This window comes from Gavialis gangeticus, unplaced genomic scaffold (genome assembly GCF_001723915.1).
Source record: "Gavialis gangeticus isolate Ggan-Ray unplaced genomic scaffold, GavGan_comp1, whole genome shotgun sequence".
NCBI lineage: Eukaryota > Metazoa > Chordata > Crocodylia > Gavialidae > Gavialis > Gavialis gangeticus.
In genome coordinates, this window is record NW_017729033.1 from 58,507,133 (window position 1) to 58,519,787 (window position 12,655).

The window sequence follows — 12,655 nt, forward strand, 5'->3', positions numbered from 1 at the left end:
AGTGCCCTAACCACTTAGGCTGTAGACAGTGCTGGGGTGAGGCATGCTTTCTACCCTCCTGTTGAACCTTTGCCACTGTACAATGAGAAGTTCAAGAAGCATGGGACTAGAGAAAGAGCACTCACAAGAGGGACTATGACTCCATAGCTCAGTGCCTGATTATGATTTAATAAACCCTAGCAGATCAGGCCTCTAAGGTAACTTTAGGTGCAGGTTGCCTAATATTTGGATACCAAAAGGGCTTAAATAGGAGACTCAGCTGTGCGGATCATTATCTGCCAACGGGGGGTAGTTATCTGAAAATGAAGTGGCAGAACCCTAGCCTTCTCTGGAACTTTAATGGTGAAAACTTTGCTGACAACAAACTTTCAGGTGCCTAGATTTGTAGGCTTAGGTGCTTAATTCTATGTGCATCCCATTATAGGAGCCTACGTCCTTCTGCAGAACTTGACTTCAGTGCTTTGGTAGTATGCCTTGGGTTAAAGATGACATAATATCTAGTATTTCATTTGGTCCATACAAATATTAACCTCTCTTAGAACCCCACTATTAAGAACATTTCCACTCAGAAATTGAAAAAATGAATTTATGCTTTTGAAAAAAGTACTACTATTTCTTAAATTGTAATCAAAATACTATGTTCTGCTGTTGTCCTTCATTTGGCTATGTTACTTTAGACATTAATTAAAACTGTGCTTCTACATTATAGGCTTATATGTGGCTGCAGGAAGAGATGGGACCAGAATCTGACCCTGTGGTAATTACAAGATTTTTGGGATCCACAGAAATGAGTACAGATCTTAAGAATCTGCTTCAAAGTATTTGTGAACAGTTAGCAATTAACTATCGTTGCTTAGTACAAAGTTACCCCAAAAAGATACATGATCTTCGAGATTTGTTTATAAATCTCTTGAATGAATCTTCATTTCACAGACCCCTGGTTATAATATTTGATGCCCTAGAACAGCTTTCAGATAACGATGATGCTAGGAAGCTGTGGTGGCTCCCCATTCACCTTCCCCGTTCAGTACGGATAATCTTATCAACACTGCCAAACAAACATGGGATCCTGCAAAAACTGAGGTGCCTTATTCATGAAGATGACAACTATATTGAGTTGACTGCGAGAGATAGAAAGATGTGTAGCCAAGTGCTGAAACATCAGCTGTTACGAATTAAAAGAAAAGTAACATCAGGGCAACAAATTTATGTCAATGAAGCATTTTCAAAGTGCACATTGCCCATGTTTGTGAACTTAACTTTCAGAGAGGTCAGAAACTGGAGATCTCACAAAGATGTTGATGAGTCTTCCCTTCGTGTTACTGTTCATGAAAGCATAGAGCAGTTATTTTGCTCATTGGAAAGCAAGTGTGGACCAAAACTGTTGTCAAGAGCACTTGGCTACATCACAATGTCCAAATCTGGCCTAAGCGAAATGGAACTGGAAGATATTTTAGCTCTTGATAATAGTGTTATGGATGAACTAAATGAGATTATCAGGCAAAGTAACCCATTGAGGGTACCATACATATACATTGCAAGACTTAAGGAAGGCTTGCATGGCTACTTGATAGAAAGGCAAGTAAAAAATGTAACACTGCTAGTGTGGGCAAATAGGCACCTCTATCTTATTGCCCAAAAACTGTATCTCTACAATGAAGAAGATTTACATGAAATGCATACCAACATGGCAGAGTATTTCCTTGGAGTTTGGTCTGGTGGCCGAAGAAAATCCTTTTACAACAACGATCAATATTTAAATGGTTGCCTTAACAATGATAGAAACATGAATGATGAAGACAAGCACTGTATAGATCAGACTGCTTTTGACAGGCAGTCACCAGAACAGCCATGGGTTTTCCAGTGTAATACACTGGAGCCTGACATCTTTTTTGTCAATCACAGAAAAATGACAGAACTCATACATCACTTGACAAGATGCGGAAGAACAGATGATCTGCTATATGGTGTCATAATGAACTTCAGCTGGCTGTACACAATGATTAAAATAGGGCAGTTTGATAAAGCACTTTCTGATGTAGAATTGGCTTATAACTACTCACAAGAAAAGGAGCTGAAATTTCTAGCAAGCACTTTGCGCAGTATAAAGTTCAAAGTGACAAAATATCCAGGTTCACTCTCTGCTGAATTGCAACAAAGGCTTCTTCCAGTTGTAAGCTCATTGCCTAAACTGAGACACCTCCTTTTAGAATGTGACAAAGACGGGCCTAAATACTGCTCTATTGTTCCTCTACATTCTTCTATGGATGTGACTTACAGCCCTGAACGATTGCCCTTGTCATCCAGTTGCATGCATGTCACTGAGATCTTGCCAACCTTTAATCCAAGTACAGTTATTGCTGCTCTAGAAAATGGCTCCATCAGCACATGGGATGTAGAGACTCGCCAACTATTAAGGCAAATTACAACTGCTCCATCTGTAATTTTAGGAATGAAACTTACTAGTGATGAAAAGTACCTTGTAGTGGCTACAACAAAGAACACACTTTTGATTTATGATAATCTAAATTCCTGTCTTTTGTCTGAAGTAGAAATTAAGGGATCAAAACATTGTGGAGTGGGGGGTGGTTCAAATTTTATAAATGGATTTACATTGTCCATTACTCATGCACTTGCTTGGCTGGAGGCCAGCAAAGATGTTACTGTAATAGACCTACTTTATGGATGGCCTCTTTATCACTTCCACTGCTGGTATGAAGTCACTTGTGTGCAGTGTTCTCCAGATGGAGTCTATGCTTTCTGTGGGCAATATCTGAATACCACAACAATATTTCATTTGGGCAGTGGAGAGAAGCTGTCTACTGTAACCTCTGAATTTTCCAGTGGATTTGTGAAATTTCTTCTTGTTCTGGACACAGCTCAAGAAATGGTGATGGTGGACAATGAGGGTGGCCTTTCAGTTTGGAATACTGAGGAAATCACAAATCCCCAGCTGACAGATGATTTTGACTGTAGAAGAGAAGACAGTGAAGTTGTCAGCATTGAACTTTCTGAGGACCAAAGTGCAATTTTAGTATGTAAAGCACTCAGTATTGAACTTCTCAACACTAGTGTTTGGAAGGTGGCTGAAAAGTTCAGAGCAAAACACAATGAGCGCTTTATCTCTGCAGTGTTATCCAAAAATGGCAATTGTATAATTGCTTCCATGGAAAATACCTCAGCCATTTTTGTTTGGAGGAGAGACACAGGACAGTGCATGGCAAGCTTACAGGAAATCTCAGGAACCATAGTCAAACTAATTAAATCAAATCACCATAATATGCTGCTATCCTTATCCACTAGTGGTGTTCTTTCCATTTGGGATATAGATATCATAACCGCTATGTCCAACATTGACAAATCTGGCAAACCCATTCAGAGACTAATATTGCCTGCCAGAGGTGAGGTAATTTATACATTGGATGGATCAGAAGCTGTTCATAAGTGGAACTTTAGCACTGGATTCATTGAAGCTGTGTTCAAGCATGAAGGTATTGTTGAAAACTGTGTGCTGACCTCTTCTGGAGAAATAATGGTTACATCAGATGACAAATGTAGCCAGTATGTATGGCACGCTGTTAGTGGTGAAAATATCTTCCGCATTAATGGGCAGAGGATATCCCAATTGATGATTACTCATAATGACCAGTTTGTTGTCTCACTCTGTGAACAAAATGCATCCAGAGTTTGGCGGCTGGCTACAGGACACAGAGTTTGTAATATTCTAGTTGCCTTACAGAATGCATTTATAACTAGTGCAAATACATTTGTAGTTGGAATGACAAAGAATAAAGTGTTGGCAGTAAGTCTCTGGACAGGAAGCATAACCAAGAAGTTTTGTTGTGATGATGGGACAACTGTTGTTGATATTAAACTGATTCCAGACTGTCCAGATGTTGTTGTATTTATAACATCTACTGAAACCGTGAACATCTGGAATCTGACAGAGGAAGTAATCTGCAGACGTGTACAACTGCCTAACAATTTCCTAAAAAATTTAGAAGACTTTGAAATATCCCCCAATGGGAAGGTAGGAATTATATCCCGTGGTGATGAGAACATCAACGTGCTCGATTTACAAAGTGGCAAACTTCGTGTAGTGCATGCCCCTGGCATTATCTGGCGGCAAAGGCTGTCTCGTGATGGCCGTTACCTCGTGTACATCTGTTTTCGTAGTGAAGATGATGACGATAATGGTGCAGTCTCTAGCTTAACTGTAATGAGACTTGCAGATGGTAAAAATATCGGTGCCTGTTCCCTTTACAAAAATCCAACTTTTCTTGCACTCTCTCAGAGGCATTTGAATATTATTGTAGGCTTTGATGATGGAAGCATAGGTACTTACACTGTAGTGGATCGAGTAGATGCCACACTGAAAATTAAAATTGCTACTTCAAATAGCCGTCAAATTTTCAACAACGCAACACAAGTGATTAGGCCTAAATGTCACAATTATAGCTTCAAAGCAACTGCAGACTGTATTTGGAGAGAGTCCACTGAGGTCTTTACAAGAGATAGCCCCATCACGGTGACAGACCCTGAAGCAAGTGAAGCAACACCAACCAAAAAACACAATTATTGCTATGACAGAGTGTGCTCAGCCATAGATTGCAGAACACACAATTTTGCTTCTGACAACTGATCATATGCTTGAGCTAGTTTATCTTAATACATAATATATGTGTATAGACTTGTCTTCTGTTTCAGAAATAAACAACAGTGCATTTCTTGAAAAACTAAAACAGCAGAGGGCCATTTTTAGCAACAGTTCTAACATTTGTGTAAACAATAAATGCAAAGCAAATGTTTAATCAATGGGCTGCAGGGTTTTTAAAATTTTGGAATATAAGAGTTAGTCCAAAATTTCATCCAGGGCCTTGACTAAAAATTTCTAGCAATACTATTACAACTGTTAAACTACTACAGGTGTTAGAATATCTTATTTTGGGGTTGACAGTACTTTAACTAGACATAAGACTCCCCTTAATGGGAAGAGGAGGCAAAACTTTTTTATAGTCCAGGTAACCTGGGTGTGGACAAAGCAAAATCTACTACTGACCTTGGTTTATAAACCTACTTGCAAAAATGTTTTTCTGCTTGATGGTGCAATGACAAAATGTCATCTGCCAACCTGGAACACTTGATACATTCCATCATCATTTAAAAATAAATAGCTACTAATTTTTTTAATTGGGATTAACCTTTGGTTTGAAAGGAGTGGGAGCTAATGAGCAAACAAGTCAGCATGTGATATTTATCAGATAAATCGGTCTTTATCTAAACGAACAAAAAATTACATGCAGGGATTTCTGGTTTCTGAATTCTGATAAAAAATATAAAAACTGCTTACAGTATTACCTAAGTCATAATAGAAGTTGAACACTGAAACTGTTGTTTTTTATGTCTCTTTCACTGTGCTTATTAGTACTGAATAAAAAGAATATATTTTCAAAGAGAAAGGGCATTATAGATAAACAGTCAGATACCTGTTCACTTCTCTTTATGTTAAAAGGTTACTATTCCGTCAGTTATGTGAAATTTTGAAATATCTCATAAATCCCTGTGGTAATCTTAAAAGAAAGCATTCAGACATGCCATACATTAATCTTGATAACATTTGCCTTACTATCATTCTTATTTTTTCCTGTGTTAAAACACAGATCAAATGACCAAATACTCTGGGACTAACAGAATATGCCTGCATACATGCTGAAATATTCCATATAACCTAAAGGTTTTCCAAAGGTTCTTTACTGTTCCAATTTTTAATGGATTTCTTACTTCTACATACCCTTAATATGCTTCTTTATGTTTCACTTCCCACTTTACACCTATTCTGAGCCTTTTGTACAGTTTTATCAATTTCAGGACAGAAATTGTTAAATATTGTCAACTATTTTTAAGAGAAACACTCTCACCTCAGTAAAATAAATGGCTGTTAACATCTAAATGGTGTGAAGTCTTTCTCCCCTATACTTACCTTAAACATGGCATGTCCTTGAAAAACTTTTCAGAGGATTTCAGTAAAACAACATTTTCTTTTGTGGAAGTTAGAACTCCATGCCACAAAATTTCCAAGAAATGAATGCTAACCTAGGGGTTTAATGTAGTGTGTGAATGTGCTATGTAAAAGCCAATATAGTATAATAAGTGACTTGAATGACTTTTCCTAACTTGTTTGCAACTAATAGATCATATTGAATGTTTTTATGTAAACTTTGTATTGTTGGGAAAATTACCCAATCAGAGAGTTATATTTTCATAAATGTTGAATTTAGTTAAAATTTTGTTACAGAGTTGTTAAATTAGAAACCTATTGCAGTCTTCAAACAATATACAGTCTTGTGTATGCATTGTTTGTATGAATAAACTAAGTAAACACACTAGTATGCATGCAGTTTTATCTTTAAAGAAAGTTCAAAATGGGGATTGAATTTTACATCAATTGATGTAAATCAACAAAGCTCCAATGGAACATAAGGACATTACATGAAATATCAGCTATGAATTGGCTATCTGAATAACAGTAAATTTCACTCCTGACAAAAACTAAGCTACTGAGCAGTTATAGGTTCTATGGGGCCATATTCAAAATAAATAAGGGTAGATACATGAGGGAGCTTAGGCACCTAACTCTCACTTTAGGTGCCTAAGTCTAAAGCTCAGGCACTCTTGGGGCCCTAGCATGCACGAAGTCCTATTCAGATGCTGTCTGTCCATTAGAACAGTGGACATCCTCAACCTTTACAGACTCAAGGCACCCTTGAAAAATGCCAGGTCTTAGGGCTCCTATACACATGCACGGAGCCTGGAAATCCAGCATGTCAAAGCAATCTGCTGGAGTGTAAAAACTGGCATGCTACAGCAGCCTTCCCTGTCATGTGCATCAGCATCACCATGCGTCTCTGTGCTGAAAAAAAATGGCGACAGTGTGCTTTGAAATTAAAAGTGTTCAATGAGCTTTAGTTCAACGTGCCCTACTGCCATTTTTTCAGCACAGGGATGCATGGTGACGCTGATACATGTGATTAAAAGCACCAGGCACCACGTCTCACAGCACATGGGGTGCTGAGGTGACGCGTAGGGGGTACAATGGGATGCACGTGCACCCCCTGAGAGTGCCAGTGCACCCCCTGTCAGGCCATGCTCCCTGTTTAGCCAGCAGGCAGGGGGGCAAGCAGGAGCACCAGTGCCCCCCTGCAAGTGCCGGCCAGGGAGCAGGGCTGCCAGCAAAAGTGGTCACAGGAGTTCCAGAAGGGGCATGGCCACTTTTACAGTGAGATCGGCCACCAGGAGACTCCTCCACCCCCACCGCCTGGTCAATGGGACCGGTCGCCAGGGGACCTCCCCAGTCAGTGGGATCGGTTGCTGACTGGTCTCGGGGGGGGCATGTGCCTCCCCTGAGTCAAGAGGCACCAGACACCCGTGCCCTTAGGTTTCACTCTTTTTTTCAGTGTAGAAAAATAAAGCAATTATTCTGTTGCAGAGAACAATTGCTGCATTGCTGTCACATCTTGGTTGAGAATCACTGCATTAAAAATACCTGAAGGACAGATATAATAAATGATATAATGTACCTAACAGGTCGGTACTATATGTGTTCAGCCACAGTCCTGAACAGGGAGCTACCTAAGCTAGAAATCACCAAGAACATGGATGTCTTTGAAATCCCATCTCTCTGAAGTTTAGACATCTCATTCAGGTCTGTAGCACTGAAAAGTAGCTATCTATTTCCACCCTCCTCACCCAGCCCTGCTGCCTGGCCCCTGCCATGTGCCCTCCTGCTGCCTATCCCTCTGTGTCTGTGTCTGTGCCTACTCCCCATTCCTCTGCCCTGGGCAGAGCTGGGGGAGGGAAGTGTGCTGAATGCAAGAGAAAAGTGGTAGGAAACAGAGTCTTACCTGCTACACCACAGCCCAGGGATTTGAGGCCCTCACTGCAGGGAGGAGGCAGAGGCCTTTCCTCAGCCTCAACACCACCCCCTCATCCCCTGTGGGAGACTACTAGAACAGGTATGAAGTTAACCTTCTCAAAGCTGCTGCCAAATGGTATGTGGATTGAGCCTATATGTGGAATGAGAGAAAGGGGCAAGGGAACAATGGGAGGGGTCTTGCCCCTTGCTCTCCACCACTGCTTTCCCCGCCACAGCCCTGAAGGGAAACAAATTTAAGAGAACCTTCCACTAATTAGGTTCCATACATGGAATATTATAACACATTTATATGTTTCCATGCATTGAATCTAATTATTGGGGAGGTCATCTTATTGGCCACAATAATGTATCTGCTTCTACCCAACCTAATGGTCTTACTAAGTATGCTATGAAGAAGTCTCATATAATGGAGAATTCTCCCCAAGAAAATTAATTTAGGCTTCAGTTGAAAAATATAGTTATGGGAAATTAGGGAAATTGGACTGAAATTTGAAAGTGGAGTCTTTCAGTAAAAAGTGGAAGCTAAGCACATGTGAATTTAGAATTTTAAAGAGGGGTGCCAATGTGAAACAACACATTTTCTGCAGTTAAAAATAAACTAGATCCTTTACTAATATGCTAGGGGCCTAAGGCTGAATTATTCAGTTTAAGATTCAAGCAAAAACAAACATAACTTCATTGATATAAGTTCAAAACAAGGGCTGTGCAACAGGAGCACCTAACCAACAGTAGAATTGCAGAACAAAGGATAGATTGATTGGTGGAACCTCAAGACCATTTAAAAGAAGAGTGGGTCATTTAACACCTATGGAAGGAAGAGTTTAGAAGGACCAGGCAGATTACAATGAGCCATGAAAGCAATTGACACCATCAGCACTGCCCAACTAGAAATACTGCCACAACCAGGCAGGTGGTTTTAAACTTTGGGTAAAGAAGGAATCAAAGCAGGGTGCAAGTGCACCCCACCTGGATCTAACCCTGAAGCCATGCCCGAGTCATCCAGAGAAAGTTGTATGCCTTCTGCACAATGTTTTCTATGGGACGGTCTGAATAGAGAATTAGTCTACTGATCCAACTTGTAGAAACATAAAACTTGGAAGGATTGCAAACACTATAGATGGGATAATTAGGGTAATTTTAGGTGGCTTCTGGAGTTCTTAACCCCTGGATTGGCTGCATATTAGCTCCTTTATGTGACTTAAACCCTTTGTTGTGTGCCTTAAAGTGCTCAAAGTTATGCCACTTCAGGGCAGGATTCTCTCTAATCCACATAACTGTGCTCTTGTTCAATTAAGGTGTGACCACTCCCCACAGTTATTCTGTCCAAGTTGAAGTCTTCCAGTATGCCGGGATGCTCCAGGGCTATAGCATGGGCTCTGCCTGGCAGGAGCAGCAAGTCAGTGCTCTCTATGGAAGAGTCTGTCCAGCTGGAGCAGTGAGCTGGTCCAGGCAGCAGTCCCCTGGATACATTGGGCAGAGCAAGTACTGCGGGCCCTGGAGCTCCCAGGGGCCACAATGCTTCCCACCACTGCCCAGACTAGCACTCACTGCACCTGCTGGGCTGAGCCAGTGCCATAGCCCTGGAGCACCCAGTGGCCACAGTTTCTCTTGTCTCACCCATTAACAGTGCGTGCCCCCGGCAGCTGGGGGGGCACGGCTCTGCTGGTGGTGGCAGGAGCACAGCGGTGGCAATGGGAGCATGGCAGCGGTGACCTCCCGCAGACATCACTGGCACATTCAGCAGCGGGGGGGAGGGGAGGTGGAAAGCACCGACTGAGATTTGGTGACCACCTGCAGGCACCACTGGCGGCAGTGGCCAGTGAGGATTGCTGACCACCCACAGATGCCGTTGGTGGCAGGGTAGCAAGCGGCAACTGCCCACAAGCGCTGCCAACAATGCAGGGAGTGCATTGCCACACTCAGGGCATGCACCCCCTATGCGTTGCCCCGGTCCCTTCACCCCACATCCAGCATGCCTCCCAGCCACATGTGCAGCATCAGGTCCTGAGGTTGCTTGGGATGCTTCAACCACCTTTTACCCCACAGATTGAAAGGGACTCACATTTAGAGGGCTTAAAGAGTTTTTAATCACAAAAAAACACAAGGAACATTATGGGTTGCTGCCTCTGCCTCGGAACATGCGTAGCTCCTAGTCCTGCCCCTGCTCGCCAAGCCCTTAACATTCAAAAGGAACTTGATTAACTGGAGAACTGTTATAGACAACAAAATGAAATTCAGCAAGGATAAATGCAGGTACTACACAAAGAAAAGGCAGATGCAAAAGACAGAACAGGGAATTACTGGCTTGGCAGTAATACGTACAAAGGACATAGGGGTTATGGTAGATTACAAACTCAGCATGAGTCAGGAATAAAACCTCACAATAATATTTTGGATTTCATCAATAGAAGCATTGCAGGCAAGGCACACAAGGTAATAGTTCCACTTGGTGTTGGTTAGGCCTCTCCTGGAGAATTTGTCCTAAGAAGAATTTAGACAAAATAGAGAAGATCCAGAGGTGAACAACAAAGATGCTAAAGGGCTTGATATGCAAGCAATGTGAAAAAAAAAGTTGAAGGTATTAGGTATGTTTAGCTAAGAGAAAAGATTAAAGGGAGGCATTATGCCAGTTTTCAAATATTTGAAAGAGTGCTATAAAGAAGATGAAGAAAACAGTTATCAAAAGCTACACAGGGTAAGACAAGAGGCAATGGGTTTAAAATACAGCAGGATTTAGATTAAATCTCAGGAAAGAAAATTCCTAACTGGAAGTGTAATAATTCAGTGGAAGGAATTGTCTATAGAATTAGTAGAAACTATTTCATTGGGAGGTCTCCAAAAGAGGCTGGGCAGGAAATGAAGCTTACTCTGTGCACAATGAAAAGCTGGTATCGTTCTTGTTTTGAGATGCTAGATTATGATTTGCTGAAATGTGGAAGGAATCACAGCCCCCTCTTTCTCACTGAAAGTAATGGTATGCTAAAATATGAGACACCCTGGTGATTGAGAAACTATCCCATCAGGTTAGTTTATTACAAAAGAGATAATAGAGGGATAGGCAGGAAAGGTTCTTTGAAAAGATGTGGTATATTTCATTAGACCAACTGAGTTGTTGGAAAAAGGTTTTTAGCAAGGTTTCAGGTGCAGTCACCCTTCTTCAGGCATAAGGAATCTCTACTGGTCTGAGACTGCAAGGAATGAGAGAAGCTATAGGTATGGCAGGCTATCAGTGAGAATGTAAATAAGTAAACATTAGAAAGACAAAAGGTAAGGTAGAGAAGGAGGCAGGGAAAAGAAAAAACCCAGCAATAGAGAAATAGAAATTCAGAAACAGAGATTCTGTCCCTGACCTACACAAATTCACCAGCCAGTAAGCCAGTCAGTCCCTGGCCAGATTCTTTGCTCATTGATGAATATTTATTTATGTATATATTCATTATATTGATAGTACAGACATGGTAAGTGATAAGAACTGGTGCATGATTTCCTTTGTAAAGATGGCATAACACAAATATCATGCAAGTCCTCTATATTGCTCCTGCAATTAAGTTTTGTTTCTATAGGTGTCTTTAAAAAACACCAAGAAGAGGCTGCTAGGCATGGATCTAGGGATGTTTATGAACAGTCAAGTCTGCAGCTCCTCAGGGGAGTGGTCTAGATGACCACTGAGGTTCTTTCCACCTTTATGAGTCTATGGAGTCTCCAGTAACAGACATTAGCCCACCAGCAGGAGACAGTCAATAGCACTGCAGGGACTGGTCTAATTTGCAATAGTGACCAATTTGAACTCAGAGCAGACTAAGACACAAAGGGAATGTCTTCATGAGATATTAACTGTACAGGAGACTAATTAACTCTGCTGCAAACATCTTGGCATCCAGACATTTGGCCCATTTATGCAACAAGAAACTAATAAACTCCACAAAACTTGTAAATACAGTTACTATCCTGCTGCAGGTTTTAAGTCCACAGCACCACATGTGTAGACATTGACGCGGCTGACTGAGGCACAAGGGTGCTTCACTGTGGGGCTGCCTGCCAGCTAGCATCACACTTCTTCTTTTGTATGACATTTTAGGATTACAGCATTCATAGATTAATATCTGAATTTGATAATTTTTTCAGGGGTAGCTGCATGAATTGATTTTACATCACCATTAAAAATCTAACTGGGTAATTGTTCACAATGTGTTGCACTGTCTGAAAAATTGCACCACAATTACAATCCAGGCTGTCTTTGATTCTTCATTTATAGAGTAGGTGTCCACATTTTGTACGAAGTGTCCGCATGCGATTTAGGGAGGACCAAATCTTTCTCGGCAGGTCAAATCCTGGCTGGGAAATTGTAGGGTCACTGACTATGTATTTCTGCAGTAAGTTGGTATTTGCCCAGGCATCCTTTGTGCTGCAGCCGGGCCTTCCACAGCATGGCTCATTGTGCTGTGGTCTCCAGTGCACGTTCAAACAGCGTGCCCCAAAGCGATAATCTCTGGCATAATATGTGCCGGAGTTTATTGCTGCATACTAACAGGACAAGTAGACATGGCAAGAGCTGGCTTAAAGCATAGAATTGCAACCCTTACACTAGACTGTAAACTCTTTAGAGAAGGGATCATGCCATTTTATGTATTTGTGTAATACATAAAATGGCATGATCCTTTAGGCACTACTAAAGTAAACATAAAGTAACACTCACACACACTTAGGGGGGTGGGGAGGGTG

The 12,655-nt window shown here is 41.3% G+C and overlaps 1 protein-coding gene across 1 annotated transcript in view; it reads left to right on the forward strand.

Moving 5' to 3' along the window:
- The window catches only part of NWD2 (NACHT and WD repeat domain containing 2), a 111,194-nt gene extending 104,808 nt beyond the window's left edge, over positions 1–6,386 (forward strand). Inside the window, exon 7 of the mRNA XM_019525849.1 lies at positions 710–6,386. Coding sequence (XP_019381394.1) covers positions 710–4,642 — 3,933 coding nt within the window. The 3' untranslated portion in view covers positions 4,643–6,386. The remainder of the gene's footprint in view (positions 1–709) is intronic.
- Positions 6,387–12,655: the final 6,269 nt, after the last annotated feature.